At 47.5% G+C, this 21,103-nt stretch overlaps 1 protein-coding gene across 21 annotated transcripts in view; it reads left to right on the forward strand.

The window, feature by feature from the left end:
- KIAA1217 (KIAA1217 ortholog) overlaps positions 1–21,098 on the forward strand; it is a 451,458-nt gene extending 430,360 nt beyond the window's left edge. For 14 of the 21 annotated variants that reach the window (XM_045462891.1, XM_045462888.1, XM_045462889.1 and 11 more), the window contains 9 exons: positions 766–1,213; positions 3,725–3,908; positions 8,273–8,436; positions 9,153–9,317; positions 12,432–12,551; positions 16,285–16,362; positions 16,474–18,069; positions 18,589–18,711; positions 19,427–21,098. In XM_045462891.1, coding sequence (XP_045318847.1) covers positions 766–1,213; positions 3,725–3,908; positions 8,273–8,436; positions 9,153–9,317; positions 12,432–12,551; positions 16,285–16,362; positions 16,474–18,069; positions 18,589–18,711; positions 19,427–19,927 — 3,379 coding nt within the window. In that variant the 3' untranslated portion in view covers positions 19,928–21,098. Of the gene's footprint in view, positions 1–765; positions 1,214–3,724; positions 3,909–8,272; positions 8,437–9,152; positions 9,318–12,431; positions 12,552–16,284; positions 16,363–16,473; positions 18,070–18,588; positions 18,923–19,426 lie in introns of those variants that run through there. The other 7 variants (XM_045462901.1, XM_045462884.1, XM_045462886.1 and 4 more) reach the window with 6 other exon arrangements.
- The last annotated feature ends 5 nt before the right edge of the window (positions 21,099–21,103 follow it).

Consider the following 21,103-nt stretch of genomic DNA (forward strand, 5'->3'; position numbering starts at 1 on the left):
GGAAGCCCGATCCAAGCGACAGGAAGAGGAAGCACCAGGAATTAAAATACAGTTGCCTCTTGGACAACTCGGGTTTGAACGGCACGGGTCCACTTATGTAAGGATTTTTTTTTTTTTTTGATAAGTACAAGACAATGCTGTAAATGTATTTTCTTTGTGATCTTCCTAATCACGTTTTCCTTTCCCTAGCTTACTTTATTGTAAGAATCCAGTCATAGCATACAAAATGTATGTTAATCAGGTACTTATGATAATAGGTAATCCTTCTGGTCAACAGTAGATAATTAGCAGTTAGGTTTTGGAGAGGAACAAGAGTTCCATGTGGATTTTCAAAGGAGGAGAGTATGGAGGGCTCAGGAAGCTTTTGGGGTTAGGACAGAGCATCTCTGAGGGCTGTCCAGCAGGGACTGGGTGGAGGGGGTTAATGTTAGAATCATCTGTTCACTCCTGGCTGCCCCCACACCAATAGTGATGGAACCGTGTCTGGCTGGGCACAAAGGTGCTGGTGGAAAGGCAGAGACAGACCATCTCGTGAGGGAAGGACTGAGCAATCAGGTACCAGAGACGGTTAGGAGGCAATTGGAGGGCATTAGGAAGTTGCTATGGAAACCTTCATCCCCAAGCTGCTACTCCGGGTTTTCAGATGTCTTAATTTTGCAACCTCTTGCCTGGCTTTGGGATGCCACGGCATTCAAGTGTGCCATACAAATAAAATGCAAGTTACCTACCTTAAGAGTTAATGCTGCTGTGCATGGTTTCTCCCAGACACGTCACCGATGGGCTCTTGAAAGGTACAGATGCAGCCCAGGCCGCACAGTACGTCGCTATGGAAAAGGCCACGGCCGCGGAAGTCCTGAAGAGCCAGGAGGAGGCACCCCACACCTCAGGCCAGCCCCTCCACGGCGCAGGAGTCCCCGGCGACGTGAAGTCAGAAGTGGTGCCCTTGACCGTTCACCATGCGCAGAGCTCCCCTGTGGTCATCCAGCCCTCCCAGCTCTCCGCCGCCCTGCTCAACCCCGCCCAGCACTTGCCAGGGGGCTCGGGTCCCCACCCCAGCAGCCCTTCGGCCACCACACAGGAAGTGACCTCAGCTCTGCAGTCGGCACAGGCTCCTCAGTCCCCACAGATGCCCATGAACGGCTCTGCCATGCAGAGCTTGCTCATTGAGGAAATCCACAGCGCGAGCGCCAAGAACAGGGCAGTGTCCATTGAGGTAGGGTCCTATGTCCATTTCTCATTAACCCTATAGAGGAATAACATCTGGTCCTTCCCTCAAGGAGTTTATAGTCTGGTTGTAAAGAGAATGCGTATATGTGTCAAAGATACTTTTATATCAAATATATATAGATATATAGATATAGATATCTCTATATATATATGTATGTATATATATTTGTCTCAAAGAGAGATTTTTTGAACTACAAATGGGTTTCGATGGCCAGATTAAGAGAACAGTCGGATTTCAGAGAAGGGTGAGACATCCCATCCTGTGGGAAGGTGAAACCATGGTGTGCTGGGAAGTGTTTACCAACCAGTTCTCTGGTGGGGGCAGGGGGAAGCCCTGATTCATAGAATCTGCCACTTTCTGAGGCGTATTCTCCCACCGTCACTGATTGCGAGTTTCAGCGGGACGTCAGTGGGCATGCGGCTGGGGAGATGTGAGTCAGCTCTCCCTGCTCAAGCACATCACTGGTGAATGCGGGCAGGTGAAGGGTTTGCTACTGGCCTGGAAAAGTCAGTAGAATCTGGGTAAGTGGAGCAGGGTTGGTGAGGGCTAGCACAGAGGGGTTGCTGGAGCAAAGGGAACCACGAGTAAACTCGTTTTATGGGAACAAGGTAGAGGAGATGAGGCTGGCAAAACAGACTGGAACCGGATGTGTGGGAGCTGGCAAACCAGTCCAGGACGTCTCAAGGTCATGGGGTGGGTGTCCGAAAAAATGCGGCCCCTCAGAGCAGTGATAAAAAATCAGCATCTTCAGAAAATTGCTCTGAAACAATGTACAGAATCAATTAAGGTGGTGGGGTCTCGAATTAAGGTTGCTGGGTGGGAAGTCATTAGAGTAGTCTCAGGATGCAAGGTGGAGGCCGTCAAAATGGAAAGAGAAAACTGGGTCTTAGAGTCACACGACATAGAAAACACGCCATGGTTTTAAAGATTCTATCAAGAGCCGGTATCCACGCCTGAGTATCACATTTTGTCTCCCCAGCGTCGTTACCCCAGACCCTGCTCCTCACCGTGCCCGCCTCTCTTGCATGTCAGCAGTGGATAACTCAGGTTTCAAGAAAAAAATAACCTCTTCAAATTGCCAAGGCCACGGTCAGGGCAACCGGGCCTCTGGACCCTAGGTAGCTTCTGCCTCTGCTCCAAAGTCAGCGGCTGTGCCTCTCCTCCAAGCCAGCCGTTTACGAAACGCAGCTCACGGGAGGGGTGAAATGTGATTGCCTGACGGTGATTCTGTCCCATCGTGCCCAGCAGGGCAGGGGCAAAAACTGAACAACACGTTTCCTCCTGAGAGTGAGCGGACTCTGCCACTGCCTACATCTCTGTATGGAAACCGTGTCAGTGGGACGACCCATCTATTTAACAAACGTCTCTTGAGAACCCACTGGGCGTGGCCATCGTGGCCGCGTGTGTATTCTCAGTTTCGACTCACGAGTCGTCTCTGAAAATGCCCCGATCTGCGGTAAGGAGGCCTGGGCCTCGCCGCCCGCTCCACTGCTGCTGCGTAAGGTGAGCTTCCTTCACGGACCGTATCCCCGGGCCCTGCTGTGCACCAGCCCCCAGAGGCCCTGAGGCAGGCAGGGAACAGAAGGGACAGAGTCCGTGCCTTCAAGAAACATGCCTGCTTGTAGGGAGAGGCCGAGAACCAGCATACAGCAGATGGTAATAAATGCTAGGAAGAAACAATGAAGGGAGGGGGATGGTAAGGACGGTGGCGGTGGAGGCTTGGATCTTGGACACATCCTTTGCTTCACTGGGCCTCGGCGTTCTCACGTGCGAAGTGTGTTGGTGAAGTGATCTCCTCGGTCTTTTCCAGTTCTTACGTGTTGGGGTTCTAGTAACCCTGGTGCCATTTCCCCTCTGCCCTCCTGGAAGGATTGCTGTGCCACCTCGAAATCAAAGGAAAATGTTCCTTTAAAAAAAAAATGTACAGGTATTTAAAAATGCATTTCATGTAATTCTCCCTATTGGGAGAACTTGATGGAACTTCGAGGGTATCCAGATAAAACCCCATTTTACACGTAAGAAAGTTTGACCCGGAGGCCATATAGCAGTTCTGAGCCACGGGACTGTGATGTAGGATTCTTTGTTCCTGGTGAGTGTGTTTGGGCTTAGCTTCTGTTTGTCTGCACATCTCCTCCGCAGTGAAAACTCAGTTTCGAGAACGAAAACTTGGTGATGGGATGCATACTTTTGAAAGCATATCCCTGTGTCCTTTTATTAGTATTGGTTGAAAGTAGCAGTAAGTGCTCAGTAATAATGGAATGAATGCATTTGGGTTTCTGAGCTTGCTTCTGTGTGAGTGAAGACCACTTGGGCGTACACAGCAGAGAGCACAGGGGCACGTTTGTCTGATGTGCAAAAATGTCCCTCAGTGCGGAAACCGGAGCATTATTTTATCCACATTTAACCTGTGTGATGCTCTCCGCCACCCTGACACGAAATCTCTAATTAGCTTTCCCTCTGGTTTTTAAACCTTCTTCACTTGTTCTTTTCCTTCAGAAAGCAGAGAGGAAATGGGAAGAGAAAAGGCAAAATCTGGACCACTATAACGGGAAAGAGTTTGAGAAGCTACTAGAAGAAGCTCAGGCCAACATCATGAGGTCGATTCCAAACCTGGAGATGCCACCAGCCTTGGGCCCACAACCAAAGGGCGATGCTCCGGTAGACAAGCTAGAACTTTCAGGTGAGGTGCTCACAGGGCTATGCGGGCTGGCTACCCTTGGGTCAGGGCAGTGCTGCCCCCGTAAGCACGTGCTGGCCAGCAGCACCAATCTCTCACTTCTTAAGACTCTTATAAATTGGAGCAAATCCTGAGGTATCACTACATTCTCACTACTGCCTCTTAACTATAACCGTAGCCTGGAAACGATGTTCTACTTGAGGATACTAGAACAATGCCCGGTAAGGTAAAATTTAGATTCCCGGCTTCCACATTTCCTGTGAATTTATGACACTTCACAGCACCAGCTGGGAGAATAAGAGGGCCGCATTTAGAGTAAGAGCTTTTCATATGCTGCAGGAAGAAAATGCCAGCCTTTATGAGGTCCCAAGGGGACATTAGATCATGAGGCGAAATTGCATTTTTTAAATCAAAATTATTAGATGGTATATTGAACTAACTAAACTATGGAAGTGAAGCCTCAATGTGTCCCTAAGAACATAAAATAACCGTTAGAAAACTCAGCCTCCTAAATCTCCAACCAACAAGCCTCATGCCTTACTCTGATCTTAAAGTTGCGAACAGAGACACCATTCTACCTGCAGCCCAGTGTCTCAGAGCCACATTCAATGGTGCCTCCTCCAGTAGCTAAAATTACTTTGGAAAGGAATCGCCATCTTGACTTGCATGCATGTCCAGGAACATGAGCGTAGATACAACTTGTAACCGCTGTAACCCTGTCTCACTGTTCTCCTTCCCCAAAGCTGCTCTAAAATTCCCCTCACTGAAACTGCCCCCATCAGCCTGTGTGTGCCAAGTTTTTCACCCCTTTTCCCCACCTGCCCAGCTGGGTGAGGCCTGTTTAGGGACCAGAAGGGTCAGGCAGCAAGTACCTTAGGAAGAAGGGGCCCGGGAGGGGCAGCCCTGTTCTCACAAAGATGGCTTCTCTCCCAAAGTCCCCATGAAGAATTTCTCATGGGTAAAAGTCTACACCGTTCCGTTTCCATCTGGCCTAATTTGGCTCTCCTTATTATTACTTTTGTCAGGTAGTCCTTTGATGTTTTATAATCACAAATAAGTTATAAAAAATAGTTATAAACCATAATTGTTCCTTCTCGTGATTGCACTTGTCATCTTACCACATCTGGGCTTTTTATTCCTTCAGATTAAAAAAAATTTGTATAAAGTGGGGCGCCTGGGTGGCTCAATCAGTTAAGCGTCTGACTTCAGCTCAGGTCACGATCTCTCGGTTCATGAGTTCGAGCCCCGCGTCAGGCTCTGTGCTGACAGCTCGGAGCCTGGAGCCTGCTTCGGATTCTGTGTCTCCCTCTCTCTCTGCTCCTCCCCCACTTGCACTCTGTCTCTCTCTTTCTCAAAAATAAACAAACATTTAAAACCAAAGAAATAATTTGCATAAAGTATTTTTTAAAAATTACTCCCCAAAGTATTTTTGCTCAATTAAATGTGTTATGTTATGTTATGTTATGTTATGTTATGTTATGTTATGTTATGTTATAAGTAAACTCTATACCCAGCATGGGACTTGAACTCACAGCCCTGAGATCAAGAGTCACATGCTCCACCAGCTGAGTTTGTTTTTTTCTGTTTTGTTTTGTTTTGTTTTGTCTTAACACATGGCCTGATTTCTTCTCAGAGAGAGTCTGCTAATGTACTGGCCACCAGAAATGCATAAGGATACAATCTGTTACCTGCAAACGTTGGTTTCTATCATTTTTACTTATTTGGCATGGATGTCACTGCTTTTGCTGATTTTTGTTTACTAATGAGGTGAAATTCTCTGCTTAGGGTTTTTTTTTTTTTTTTCAACGTTTATTTTTTTGGGGACAGAGAGAGACAGAGCATGAACGGGGGAGGGGCAGAGAGAGAGGGAGACACAGAATCGGAAACAGGCTCCAGGCTCTGAGCCATCAGCCCAGAGCCCGACGCGGGGCTCGGACTCACGGACCACGAGATAGTGACCTGGCTGAAGTCGGACGCTTAACCGACTGCGCCACCCAGGCGCCCCTCTGCTTAGGGTTTTTAAAAGCTATTTGTATTTCCTCTTGTATAAATTGTCTGACTACTTAGAAAATGGGAACGGATGGTAGCTCCTAAAAAAATCAGTGGAAAATTTTAGAGATGGTAGCCTCAGTCAGTGTTAAAGAAAAATTATTCACAGAGATATTTGTTAAAAAGAGCAAGCAAGACTTTATTCAAGACCACGGCAGCAGGGGAGAGAAACTGAACCCAGCTCTGAATACAATGCATCAAGGGTAGGGAGAGTCTCGCTAAAAGGCAGGCCAGGGGCCTGGATGTGCAGAGGGAGTGAAGAACCAGCTCAGATGTCAAGAGTGGGGGATTCTTGCTAAACGGACTTCACGGAATTCTTTGCTAAAACTGGGCTGAGCAGACAGAGCAAGGGCAAGGCTTAGCGGAGAGGAGAGCTCGGAGGAGCCTGACCAAAGCCGGGCAAAGAGGCAGTCATGGTCATGACCCAGGAGAGGAGACCTGGGCCCACTTCCAGGGCCCGTCAGCCTGTGCCAGTCCCTGGGGGGACCCACAAAGCTGGTGAGGCTGTCCCCCGGCCAGGCCGCTGGCTCAGGAACCAGCCAGGTGGCCCCCTGCTGCTGGGGCCTCGTCACCCAGCACTCTCCTGCAGGAGACCAGAACTGTCGGCTACACGTAACCACTGGCCTTTCACCCTGATGAGCACCCACACCCTTACTACAGCTTTAAGTAGAAACTTCTCAAGCGTGTCCCTCAAACAGCTCTGACTAGGTTGCTCAGAAAGGACAAACATATTCCTGAGAGGGCAGGCCGTGTTCCTAGAGAGAGCTGGGGCAAAGCCCAGTTGGAAGGTCCAACCCCGAGTTTCTGCTTCTGCTGCTTTAGTGCGCACTTGGGTTCAGGCTGGTAAAAGGCAGAGGTGAGGAATGATGATAAAGGACAGAAATGAGGAGGTTTGAATTCGGTTAAGTGCCTTTTCTGGACATTTTTCTGGAGAAAGCTAAGTAGATATCTGTATTTCCTAACCTTTGGTGTCAATGCCAACTTCTCCTTCTGCATTTCTGTGTTTGCTGCCTCCTTTCATTAGCAGAGAACCCTTTCCAACCACATACCCAGGACCAAAAGTCCATTTTGTCCCTGACTTTGTTTTCTGTTCATCTGCCTTGCATTTCCCTCCTGGCCCTTCATCGGCCAGATTCTATTCTAACATCCCCTGCACAAACTCCTCCTGCTAATAACACTGTCTCTCACGTCCTTCCTTTAGCAGCCATGCGAGGGGCTCTGGATTTGTCTCTAAGCTCTAATATTTCATCTCTCCAAGGAATACCCAGAAGTTTTACTTAATGACGATAGCTCTTGGGGCACCTGGATGGCTCAGTCGGTTGAACATCTGACTCTTTTTTTTTTTTTTAATGTTTATTTTTGAGAGAGAATGAGAGAGTGAGCAGGGGAGGGGCAGAGAGAGAGGAAGGCAGAGGATCTGAAGTGGGCTTTGCACGGACGGCGGAGAGCCTGAGGCAGGGCTCGAACTCACCAACTGTGTGATCATGACATGAGCCACAGTCGGACGCTTAACCATCTGAGCCACTCAGGCGCCCTGAGCATCTGACTCTTAATCTCAGCTCAGGTCTTGATCTCAGGGCCCTGAGTTCAAGCACTATGTTGGGCTCCACACTGGGCATGAAGCCTACTTAAAATATATATACATACGTACATATGCTACATATATATATATATATATATGTATACATATATATATATATATACACATACACACACATATATATGCACATATTTTTTTTTTAATTTTTTTTTCAACATTTATTTATTTTTGGGACAGAGAGAGACAGAGCATGAACGGGGGAGGGGCAGAGAGAGAGGGAGACACAGAATCGGAAACAGGCTCCAGGCTCCGAGCCATCAGCCCAGAGTCCGACGCGGGGCTCGAACTCACGGACCGCGAGATCGTGACCTGGCTGAAGTCGGACGCTTAACCGACTGCGCCACCCAGGCGCCCCAGCACATATTTTTTTAATAATGATAGCTCATACTTGCATTGCATTTACAGTAAGTCACTAAGCACTGTTCTAAATGCTTCGTGTATATTTAGGTATTTAATCTCCACAGCATCCCAGTGGAGAGGATTATTATGATACCCATTTAATAGATGACACAACTGAGGCAGAGAGAAGTTCATTAACTTGTGCAGGGTCTTTTTGGGATTTCAAGTCAGTCGGGCTATAGGGTCTATGCCTTTAATCCTGGCACTATGGAGAGAACAGAGAGATGTTTACATCAGATTGCATCAAGTTTATAGAAATACACTGTTCTGGAAGTTCTCTTGCAAAGAGGTTATTTTGCAATGACACACTGTTTTCCAGAAGACTCTCCAAATTCAGAACAAGACTTGGACAAGCTGGGGGGTAAGTCCCCACCTCCTCCTCCCCCACCCCCTCGGCGGAGCTACCTGCCAGGATCAGGGCTCACCACCACGAGGTCCGGCGATGTGGTCTACACCAGCAGGAAGGAGAACATCACCGCTAAGGTCTGATGGGTTCAGCTCTGGTGAACTGGTCTCTGAGTTCAAATGATACCCTTAGACAAGGTTCTCTCTATTCTCATGTAGAACACAGAAAGTAGTAAGGCGGAGGAGAGAATTGATTAAGCTACATCACAGGAAGCCCCACAGATGGGAAAATGTCAGCCAGTGTTATTGGACTAGACTCAGCACCACCAGCTCTATCCTTACTTGACTTGTAGCTGCAACAATGTAAAATGCAAATCACAAGCTACTTCTCCAGCAAGGGCCTCATAAGATTGAAAATGGAGTAGAAGGGGACGCAAAGGAAAGTCCACCTTACAAAAGCTAAGTGAGACTAGCTAACACGGTTGTAAGAGTCTGTACAGAAAGGTGTTCAGTGGGCTTTAGCTGGCACTTAACTTGGCAAGTTTGGTCGTTTGTGTTAAATGTAAAATACAATTTCCAAGGAGATGTAGTACAGGCAGGCCTTTCTTAAAGGCACCAAATGTTGAGTAGTTATAACTTGATTTAAAATCTTCAACCCATTCACCAAAATGGCAGCTTGTACAAAAAAAACCCAAACTAAAAGCAAGAGATATTAATAGTCTTTCGACTCGATTTGAAGAGGTAGGAAGCCGACATGCCAGGCAGTAAGGGAACGTGTGTTGCTGTAACCTGTGCCTCTTTTTGCCAGCCCCTAGAGACGTTGAGCTAATATCTGTGATTTGAATCTTCCACAGGCAAGCAGTGAAGATGCTGGACCAAGCCCCCAGGCTAGAGCCACTAAGTGTCCGACCGAGGAGCTGGCTTCCGCCTGGACCCCATCCCCACCGCCAGTCGCTACCGCGTCCTCAAAGGACGAGGAGGAAGAAGAAGAAGGAGATAAAATAATGGCGGAACTCCAGGTATGTGGATGAGGTAACTGGTTGTGGCTCCTTGCCTTCCTACCTAGGCCGCTCTGGCTACGTCTCTCACAGATCCATTAGCTAGAGAGGGCTGGCAAGGAGCCTTTGGACCTAGGCCTCGTAAGCAGCATCTTCTGGCCTTGGCCTCCAGTTTTCCAAGATGGCGCTGAACTACCCTCAGGGTACTTCATGACGTGTGTAAGGAATGACTGTTTCACAAAACAACTCAGGAAGTTTATACGGGAAATGAATTGCGAGTTTTCCTGGCTCCGGCCAAGAGGATTTACTTTCCTTGCTTTTAATAGTCCATTCATTTCAAAAGCAATTCAGACAGGGATCCGAAATATCAGCCATTGTCTTGTCTTCGTAAGGACTGATTAAGGCCTCCTTCACGTGGGTCTCATAAAAACTTTGGTTTTAATACTTAGAATGGCTGCCCTTAGGTCTTCTTTCCTTCATACCAAGTTCCCATTCGGTGTCAGTATCATCTTTTCAAATATGCAGAAAACCGGAACGATTTCGTTTCCCATTTTCTTTGCCCTGTTTGCGAAATGATTATTTATTAGTTTTAGATTTTTGTTTTTTAATTAATTGACACAGTCCATTCTTAGGATTAAGGATGGGGTACAGAAACTGTACTCAAAGTTTACCCCACATTCAAATCATGGATGTGAACCTACCCTGGGTGTATGTTCTAAGAACTTTTCTAATCAGAGGCATGCACAATTCCCAGACCAAAGTCTGTTCATAGAATATTTCATTTTGACCCATACTCACTGTAGCATTTTTTCCCCTCTCTGGATGGTCAGATCACATGGTCAGATCACACACTTCGGGCTCCAAAATATGTTGCCTCTTCACCAGTGCACGCACCATGGGTCTGCATTCTTCATGTGGAGTAAGGAGAACTTTGAAGCCATGTCATTTCTACCACGGCTGTTCCACCCTGCTTTCCGTGGTAATAACTACCAAAATTGGGCTGTTTGGATTTACAGGGCTGCTGGTTGATTTGTCACAGGGCTGAGCCCTTCTGAGCTTCTCTCAGACTGGCCTAGGACGTCCCCTCCACCAATCAGATCGCTGACAGATTTTTAGGACGTTTAAAGAATGTCATACATAGGAACCATAGATGTATACGGTTAGCGATGCATGGAACAGTTGAGAGGGTGGAGGCGTCCGTCACTCAGTGATCCAGGGAGGACCCTCTGGCTAATGACACTGGCATGGCCGGGCTGCTTGTCGTCGGGAGATTGGTGCTTGTCCTGAGATGAGTAGGCAGATTCTGGGACCGTTCGTTGTAGCCTCTGCCCCAAAGCGTGGTTTAAATTGATCGCGGCCCAGTTTGGTTCAAATGGATGACAAAGAACTAGGTAATTTTACATCTGGGCAAGGTGAACAGTCACTCCTAATCCAAGAAGTAGAAACTTTTAGGCTCATGGGTAATCCTGCACCAGCCCCCAAAGAGAAGTCATTTACTTGTTCCAGCTGTGCTTTAGAGCTCATCACTTGGGACTATTTCCCACCACTGACGTCCAAATATCTCTGATGGTTTCTTTGAAAGTTTTCAAAGCCTGGAGTACGTGGTTTCTTGTTGTGTTATTGGTGGTTAGGTAATACTGGTGAATCAAGTGCTCTAAGCCTGACTTAACCAAAGCCAAGAGCCCTCCTTCTGGGGTAGGGACCCTACCCGCTGCATCAGAAGGTCAGCCGCGCACTTGGGCTCTGCACTTAGATGCCCCCGAGGCAGGACAAGGAGCAGATGCAGCCTCCTGAGTGTGACTGTGGAACAGTTTCCTGCTGTGTGTTACCAGGCGTCAGAAAAAACCAGAGGCTCCAAAGTCCAGGGTCTGACAGCCCAGCGGAGATGGCAGGTGGCCTCAATGGGCATCTCCAGGGCCCTCTAGGACTGCGGTGTCTGAGAGACCGCAAGGGGGGAGCCAGCACACCGGCTTCAGGAAGAAGGAACAAGCAGAGAAACAGAAGAGCAGGCCGGGGAAGGTCCCAGGCATCGGCTCAAGTCATGTTTTAGGACCCGTGCTGAAACAGTCAACTTGGCACGGGCCTGGGATATTCTTTCTGCCCACAGAGGTATTTCCAAAGGACCATATTTGACAGTAAGAAAATATTGAGGCAGTTATTTGGGATTTTTCATCGAAATAGCTGATCTTTAATCCTGACTGCAAGTTTCAATTATTTGGGGGAGTTTAAAAAAAAAAAAAATGGCCTGTGAATTAATTCTGAATTAATTATTCTCTGTGTGAGGCCTGGGTAACAAAATTTTTTTTTAACTAGGTGGCATGTAGTTGAATTGAGAGCCACTGATTTCAAGAAGCTTGGGTGCTGGGTTCTCCATCTTTCCTGCTTTCATGACCGTATTGTCACTCCCTCTCTGCCCCGCAGACACAGCCTGTGCTTTCTGTTTGTCTGAAGACTGGCCTCCCTCACCCACTGTTCACCCAAACTGGGGTGGACTCCTAGAACTGAAATTGATAGTTTTCTAAGACAGATCTAGAAGCTCAGGCAGAAAGGAGGCAGCTCAGAACCCCATGGGCACTCAGGAGCATCACTTTATTCTAAATGCACCTCAGAGCACCTTAGAATGTGGGAGTACCTGTTACTATGTTACTACTGTATTCTTTTTTTTTTGTTTAAAGTTTATTTTGGACGAGAGAGTAGTGTAAGCAGGGGAGGGGCAGAGAGAGAGGGGGAGGGAGAGAGGATCCCAAGCAGGCTCCACGCTTTCAGCGCTGAGCCCAGTGCAGGGCTCAGTCCCACAAACTGCGAGATCAAGACCTGGGCTGAGATCAAGAATCAGTCGCTCAACTGACCGAGGCACCCAGACACCCCACAAAGGGCATGCGTTCCAAGGGTTCTGTCCATTTATCACGCCGTGGCACAGCCAGTGAGGAAGCCTCTGCCTCTGGCTCAGAGCTCAGCTTTGCTGCTCTGAGGCCAAATGCCAAACCAGGTTTCGTGGCGCCGCCTCCCCATCCCTGGTGTGACCGCCCGGCAGGACTAGGCTGGGGTCTCCACGCCTCCAGACTCCCTGTCTGTTCCCTCCTCCCTCCTCACTACGCCGGCATCCCTGTTAACCTCAGTATTTTAATCCCTTAGGCATTCCAGAAGTGTTCCTTTATGGATGTAAATTCAAACAGTCACGCTGAGCAGTCCCGGGCTGACAGTCACGTTAAAGACACTAGGCCGGGGGCCACAGTCCCACCCAAGGAGAAGAAGGTAACGTGGCAGTTACACATTTGCCACACAGTCGAATGGTCCTTCTTTCCTTGCTCTGACACTAACACCGCTCCTGCGTTTGTCCTTCTTTCTGTGCCCTCTTTTTCCCTCTCACCTGTTTTGTTTTGTTTTTTTTAAACTAACGGAGACACAGCCTTAGGTTTAATCAGAGATGCCTGGTTCGGGTTCCCAGCATGCACTGGTGTTCCTGTAATAGTCTATGCAGAACTTGGGCATTATCTTCCCAAACTAAAGAGTATCCCCCTCGCAAGATTTTCTAGAACTCTAGAAGAAAATGGAAACATCAGTCAAGTATGTAGCCCTTTTTCTAATTCTTAACGTGTCTTCTAGATCCAACACGCCTGTGTCAGAAGTAGCTGCAAGACTTAGAGTGTAGGGAAAAAACACACCACAGAGCTATATGCTCACCATCCCTGGGTGTATCCTCGTAGAAATGACGCATATGTGTTTGCACACGTGTTCAGGAACGCCAGACAGAATTTGCATGAAGTAGGACAAATTCTCAAACTATACCTTGCAAGACAATAAGTTCGGTGTAAGCTCAGTGCTCGTATACATTGTGGCGTCCTAATGGCCTCAGGACAGCTGTCCGGGCTCTAAAACAAAGTTCACCGTCATTATGTAAGTACTTTAGGGAAAGGACATTAGCCTGAATGTGTGAGCTTCAACTTTCTGAGTTGGCTCTAGAGCTTTTAGGATTCTTGGGCATAAAGCCATCTTATCTGAATGAATTTCAGGATTAAAAGCTTATCGTGACCCACTCCGGTCCTAGCACTTTTCGAGAGGACTAGGTTCGAGCTTCCCCTAAATAAAGCCAAACAAATCAGCCGTAGCGTAGCCTAATAGCTACTCCCGGTGGGCACCTCAGTCCCCGTGAAAGAAGCCTCATGAGAGAGATGAAGGATCACGAATCAGAGGGCTATTCTAGCATAATCCTTCAAGAGATGCGGTCCTGGGGCTGACAGCCCCCGGCCGTGAGGCCCTGACAAGGAGACCGGCCTCCTCCTCCCTGCCTCACAACCATCCCAGGGCCTCCTGCAAACTAGGTCTGCCGAGGTTGGGGGGCGGGGGGGGGTTGGGGGCATCTCCGTGCAGCAGGAGAGGTTATGAGATTATTGCTGTTAAATCTTTCTCATGAAGAGAATCTCCTGTTACTTTCAAGTGAACCCATGACATCCTATTTGAAATATACTCCTCTTTCAGTCCGTGGGATTGCCCCACAGTGGCCCCAAGTAAAACCACCTCATGAAAGGCCCTGGCATATCCTGAGTCACAGGGCATACCTGGGCCGATGTCTGTCTGAAACACTGGGAACTGGGAACTTCCGGAAGATCCCTCTAGAGATCATCGTTGTCTCATAGAACTTTGCTGATTGGCTGAAAAGTTGCATAAGATTTCTCGCCTTGCAATTAGAAAGCCATAGCCTTTAGATACCCTTCACCTCAATCAGGAGTCCGTCGGATAATAGGCCAAGTCTGTAGTGAGAGCCGTATAGGCACTTAAGAGCTTGTTTTAGATACTTCTACGCAGCAGACTGACCTGTCTCATAATAACCATGAGTATCAGACTTCTCCCCACATTTTTGTCAGCACTCCTCCTGGGCTATTCGTCTACTCTTCTATAAATCAAGTATTTCTTTAAAATGTTCTCCTTATCATCATGAGGTGCCAGCCTAGTGCTTCACTTGTGTACAATTTTCCTGTAACTGTGTCTCTGATTTTGCTTGATTGCCATATGCATTAAGAGCCTGCTACACAGTTTTCTGAACAATCCAAACCTCAGGACCTACCTATAAACAGACATTAAGAGGTTTAACCACATTTTACGCAGTCTTGACCCTCTAAGATTACCTCTGAGATATCATTGTGAGATGACATGACAATTGTGACCGAGCTACCCTGGATACAGTTAATGCACTTGTGATAATTTCGTTCTTTTTTTCTAGCCCAGTAACAAAAGTAACAGGTCATGTGAAACCTACCCTTGACATCTTTATCTTAGTGGCTTTCATCGGAGTATTCCTGCTACCTCACCCCTTTCAAAATATGTGTGTCTCTGGGTGACATTTGAAATACTTAGCAGTGGGTATGGCATGGGCCCTGACCAGTCAGACAGATGCCAGCGCTGACCCCAGGCACTGGGCCAGAAGAACGTCAGCTGTGCACGTGTCGTGTCTAGATTACATGTCGACTCCTTCTCCAATTCAGGGGTAAATTCTCACTCAAGTCCTAGCATGCTCTGCTGCCTCCGTGTTTGGGGTTGAAACCTTAGTCCAAAACCTCTCTTGCTTTTCTTCTTAAACCTTTTATTGGATGTGTGAGTTGTTTAATGATCCAAATTTAAAATCCCACAAAAGACCTCATGTTGTTCGTCTGCACCGGCCGAATTGTTGCACTGGTTTGGGGCCTTACCGGGAGGAAGGGAGGTTTAACAGGAGGTATCCGGTGGCTAATGCACCTTGTATCCCGTACGATGTTTCCATGTGATTAATACTGACTTTGGTGTTTGTGTGTTACTCCTTGAATGTGTATGGACATCCTTTCCATTTGTAACAGGGCGGTGGGGTTGCTGTGGGTTGACTTGGGCGGGGCCCGGTTATTATGCTTTGTTATGTTGTCATTGCTTTAGCCAGACAACCTTCTCGGGATTGTGTCCCTTCCCCCTGTAACCACCTCTTCCTTTCGGGCTTGGGCAGCAAGAAGAAAGGGCAGCAGTGCCTTGGAAGCGACAAGGCACAGCTAGAGTTAGTGTCGTGGCAGAGCCCAAGGGAGCTGATACACACGGGCCAGACAAGGCCACGCTTCCCGGTGAAGCACTGTCCAGACCTGAGCCTCACTGCTGGGTCCTCACGTCCTGAATCTCGGTGACACCCGCAGAAATGGACCTTCGCTCTGTATCCGAGAATACAGAGACTAGAAGCTGACTTATGATGTCAAAGTCACCACTGTAGTTTCCAATATCTGCTTTGGAGGTGTTTCGCGGGTATTTTGGCAGCATTATCATTCTGAATTTGGATTTGACCGCCTTGGGTATTATTAGGTTGAAGGTTATTGTGACACTTGACTTGGCCAAGTCCAAGTGCAAACTGCAAATACACTGTCAGTCTGTCATTTGACCAGGGAAAAATAAGGTTTTCGTTTCATCTCCAAGTACTACACCCAAGTGGGGGCAGAGTCCTTATAGGACAGTTTCCAGAAAAGCAGCAGAGATAGTACCGAAATAACTAGCTGGAAGGGTTCTGGTCTAGTTCCCCAGTCTATACACAAGAAAACGGAGGCCCAGGAAAGTGAAGGTGACACAGTTAAGGGGCAGAGCTGGATTAGAACCAAAAAGCTTCTGCCTGCCAAGATACTGTGCTTTCTACTGCGCTACACCTCTCTTCCCGTTTTCGATTCTGCTAAGCTCACAATCAGATGCTGGAGAGAGACCGTGTGGATACAGAATCGATCCTTTTATTCTCTTAACTGCTCCCTCACCAATTTTGCAAATCCCTAAACTATTTTGCTAATTGAGATTTTCGTCTCGTGCGAACACAGGGCGTGTTTGGAAGCTGGAGAACAACAAAGCCAGCCAAGGTAGAGCTGTCTAGGCTTTGGCAGATGTGCTTGGCCCGCAGGTTCTGGAAGTGTGATTAAAGGAACGATTTAGTTATAGTCCACTTTGGGGGGGGATGTGGTTTTGTGCAGTAACATGTCCTACACTATTCTACCAGAATTTGGAATTTTTCCATGAAGACGTTCGGAAATCTGATGTCGAATATGAAAACGGCCCCCAAATGGAATCCCGAAAGGTGAGTTTAGCAAATCTGCGTTCCGACGGATACCATGCAGATTCACGGCCCCCTTTCGCGGATCCTGTTCTGATTAATGTGTGTGGTTTCCCTCCTCCACTTCCCTCTCAGGTTCCTACGGGGGCTCTCACACCCCTTGACCATCCTAAATGGGAAATCGCAATGGAGAATAGTGTTTCTGATGCATCAAGAACATCAGAGTATAAAACAGACATCCTAAAGAAGGAAAATTCCATATCCAGCAAACGTTTATTTAAAGACAGTAGAAACTATACCCAGAAAAATGTGTCTAAGGTCAATCCCAGTTACTCTGGCCTTTGTCCATTAGATGAAATAAACAAAGGACCTAAGAGCTCAGGACTGCAGTACCCTGTGCCTGACGCTGAGAATCAGAAGATGAATTCTGGAAAGACGAAGGAGATGAGACTAGAAAGACAGGAAAACGCAGATAGGTGTGACCTTCCCTCTCCCGCTAGGTCAACTGAATTGAGCACGTGTGATGTCAGAACTCAAGATCAAGAGGTTCACATGACAGAGTTCGGCCAGGTTGCTCTGAGACCCAGGGGGGCACGGCATGCTAGCGTGAACGCCAGCGAGGACGGAGAATCGACGCCAAGTTCTCCCACTGAAGAAAATGCGACCACCGACAACATCGCCTTCATGATCACCAAAACTGCCGTCCAGGTGCTCTCCAGTGGGGAGGTCCGCGACATAGTGAGCCAAAAGGGGGAAGACGTACAGACGGTTAACATTGACGCCAAGAAAGAAGCAACGTCCCCACAAGAAGGAGCTGAAAACGAAGAGCCAGTCGTGTGCCTAGACAAGAAACCAGTTATCATCATTTTTGACGAGCCCATGGACATCCGGTCTGCATATAAGAGACTTTCAACCATATTCGAGGAATGCGACGAGGAATTAGAGAGGATGATGACAGAGGAAAAGATAGAGGAGGAGGAAGAGGAGGAAAACGGAGACCCTGTACTCCAGAATAACACTTCCCAAAAGTTGCCTAAGAAGGTTGCATCCGGCAGCCCCGGATCGGGGCAGCAGGCTGATGGTAAATTCCAGCCACACTGCCTTTCACCAGAGGCTGAACCCCCAGGACAGGAAACGAGTAAGAACGAGCTGAGCAGGTTCAGCCCCGCAGATTCTCCAAGTGCAGAAAGCAAGGGTGACGTGACGGATGACCAGTTTGAAAGCCCCAAGAAAAAGTTCAAATTCAAATTCCCTAAAAAGCAACTGGCTGCTCTCACTCAGGCAATTCGCACGGGAACCAAAACGGGGAAGAAGACGCTGCAGGTGGTGGTCTACGAGGAGGAGGAGGAGGACGGCACTTTGAAGCAGCACAAGGAAGCTAAACGATTTGAAATCACCAGGTCCCAACCTGAAGACGCCCCCAAAAGTATGCTTAGGAGACCAGAGCCGCCCAGGGCAGAGAACGCACCTGTGATTTCCAGAACTGACGAAATTAGAAAAAATACCTACAGGACGCTGGACAGCCTGGAGCAGACCATCAAACAGCTTGAAACCACAATCAGTGAAATGAGTCCCAAAGCCCTGGTGGACGCTTCATGCTCTTCCAACAGAGATTCTGTTGCAAGCTCAGCCCACATAGCCCAAGAGGCCTCTCCCCGCTCCCTGCTAGCTCTGGATGAAGCTCCCACTGCCCTAGAGCCCCCCTCGTCCGTACCTTCAGCCTCACGTAAGGTATCTTGGTCTGATGGAAAACGGAAAGACCCAGCTGCTTTCTTACATCTGCCATAATCACCATTAGCAACAGGTGTCTTGTGATTTACTTGCTTCCTTTCAGGTGGCTCATTGTGGTTTTATTTTTGTCTGTTCGCCACGATCCCTTTCTCTCACACTTTCTCCCTCACCTTCAAAACAACAACAACTAGGTGTCTAACAGCTAATTGATTCTCTTTTTACCTCTGTTGCTGATTGGTGTTGGGTAAACGCAGAGGACGCTGGGTCAGTCATGTGCTGTTGAAATGATTGCTCTGATACTCACATTAAAATCCGTTTGATCAGTAGTGGAGCAGATTCATTCTGTTTGATTCTTCAAATTAACCCCAGTGGTGTCTCCTGATGTCCGTCTCCTAGATCTGTCCTGCATGTAGGGCTGTGGCTTCTCACGTTGAGCTTCTGCACACAGTGGGAGAGCTTGCGTGACGATCCGCTCACGTGCTTCTCCTTCTCTTCCCCTCCCGCTGCTCCTTCCCACAGGGCGCCACCGGGACCCCACAGACGAGCAGGATGCCGGTCCCCATGAGTTCCAAGAACAGACCCGGAAGCCTGGACAAGCCTGGCAAGCAGTCCAAACTGCAGGACCCCCGCCAATACCGTCAGGTAGTTTTACCTTAAACCCAATTTTGGATGGACACTGTTGCGTTTAAGAAGCAAGTCACTGACTTAGTTTATACCAAATATCATGTTTTCTTTGTAAGATATGGTTTACGTAGACACCCTGGATCTGGGGCATGAAGAAAGTCTAAAAACCTTCGTTAAACTTTTCACCACGCTTCTGCATGCTTGCAATAAAACATCTTTTACTTTGTGACTCCAAAGTTTAACTGTTAACACAAGGTGCCGGGCCCGTCGGCTTTTCTTTGGGTGAATGTAGTGGTTCATCAGAACACCTCGGGAAACCGAGTCAGACCTGTCCTTGAGCTGCCCTGAAAGTCACCAGTACTAACGTATATGCTGACTGCATTGCATTAGAGGCACATTAACTGTCCGTCACGATTCCCCCCGCCCCACCCCAGTAATCACCCAGACGCATGGCCGACCTAGCACCCGGGAACGGTAGCGGGATGGTGTGCCTCTTCTCACCTACGCCGTTCTTCCTTTCCTCCCGTTCTACACATCTCCGCTCTTGTACTTTGGGGGTCTCTCCCAGGTCCAGTGCAGCACAACAAGAACTTAGCTCAGGCCTTGAACTGGTTTGGTTTGATTTGGTTTCTTTTATTTAGTCATTCTCAGAAGGGCTGTGTTGCCAGACCCTGTGGTTTGATCGTGTTAACCAGCTTTCTGACAAACTGTCTCCCGCCATCTTTATTTGCAGGCTAATGGAAGTGCTAAGAAAGCTGGTGGGGACTGTAAGCCTACTTTCCCCTCCTTACCTGCTTCTAAGATTCCAGCCCTTTCTCCCAGCTCTGGGAAAAGCAGTTCTCTGCCCTCTTCTAGTGGTGACAGCTCTAACTTGCCTATTCCACCTGCTACTAAACCACCGGTTACTTCTAACCCTCTCAGCCCCCAAACAGGACGATCTGCTCCCTCTGCCTCCCTCATCCCCTCTGTCTCTAATGGCTCCTTAAAGTTTCAGAGCCCCACTCATGCAGGTAAAGGCCACCATCTCTCATTCTCACTGCAGACTCAAAACGGCCGAGCAGCCCCTTCCCCCTCCTCCTCCTCCTCCTCCCCGCCCTCCCCCGCCTCCCCCACTTCACTGAATCAAGGTGCCAAGAGCATCAGGACCATCCACACTCCCGGCCTCACCAGCTACAAGGCACAGAACGGAAGTTCAAGCAAAGCCACCCCATCCACAGCCAAGGAAACCTCTTAAAGGCCAAATCCTGTTAGGTGAAAGTCGGAGTTACCTTTAAAAAAACACACAAAAATTGTTTTTCGACAGTCTTCCACAACTGTTTTCCCAAGCGAATGTAACATATTGCCGTACTGTTTGAGGCTTAATGCTAAGTATGTGCTAAATACTGGATTAATAGATGTCAGTGAAGCTTGTTTGTTTTCTTCGTTGCTATTGTAATTACATAGTGTTTACTGTCTATAGCCGATACCCGTCAAATGAAGTAAGCATGTGTTACGAAAAGAGTGGCTGGCAGGAGAGAAGGGTGTGTGAGAGACGGGGAGGAAAATGTACTCAGCATGTAAAACATGTATGATTCCAGAATTTTAGTATGTTTTGTACAAAAATATTTTTCATTACGGAGACTAGACGTGAAACCGAGAAATACACACGCGTGACTATCTATACAAATTGTAAAACAGATACTATAATATTTCCTTTTATTTTGGTGTTATTTAGCTTTATTACAGATTTCTATTTTTGTCAGAACGTCATGGTTCCTTTCAAGATCTTTTTTGCCAAAAACATTTTGATACTATAGCATTGTACATTTGAAAGTAGCGTGCTAGACAAAAAGCCAGTGAACTTCTACACGAGCCGACACGAGGCATGTGTAGAAGGCAGTTTATCAAACCTATTGCACTGCCGTGAGAATTATGTATAATAATTTGCAGCCCAAGCAAGCTAGTTTTCTTTGCTTTTCTTTCTTTTTTTCTTTCTTTCTTTCTCTTGTTTCTTTCTCTTAACATATTGGGATTCTCTAGTTGCTTCCTTTCCAGTATCTAAACCCTTCCTTTGTTTCCTGAGACCTGGTGACCCACACTCTTGCATTGTGGATTTTAACATGTACGCTTCTGTACGGTTCTGTAAACTGATCAACTTTTGTACATATATAAATAGACCTAATAAAAAATACCGTATGTGGCAGCACAGAGTAGTTTTCGCACACCAAAGTTAATTTTTATGCATGCTTTAAAAATATATCTTGGGATGGGCAGAAATGGGGATACCCGTGCATTTTTAAAAAGCAACAAGTTTGCACAGATAGAGTGTTTTTGTAAATAAATGTATTTGTATAACACAGTCATGTAATATACAGAACGATAAGCAGAGGCTTTGCAAAACTCAATAAAGGGCTGCATGCTTATTATTTTT

Source organism: Leopardus geoffroyi, chromosome B4 (assembly GCF_018350155.1).
Source record: "Leopardus geoffroyi isolate Oge1 chromosome B4, O.geoffroyi_Oge1_pat1.0, whole genome shotgun sequence".
Taxonomy (NCBI): domain Eukaryota; kingdom Metazoa; phylum Chordata; class Mammalia; order Carnivora; family Felidae; genus Leopardus; species Leopardus geoffroyi.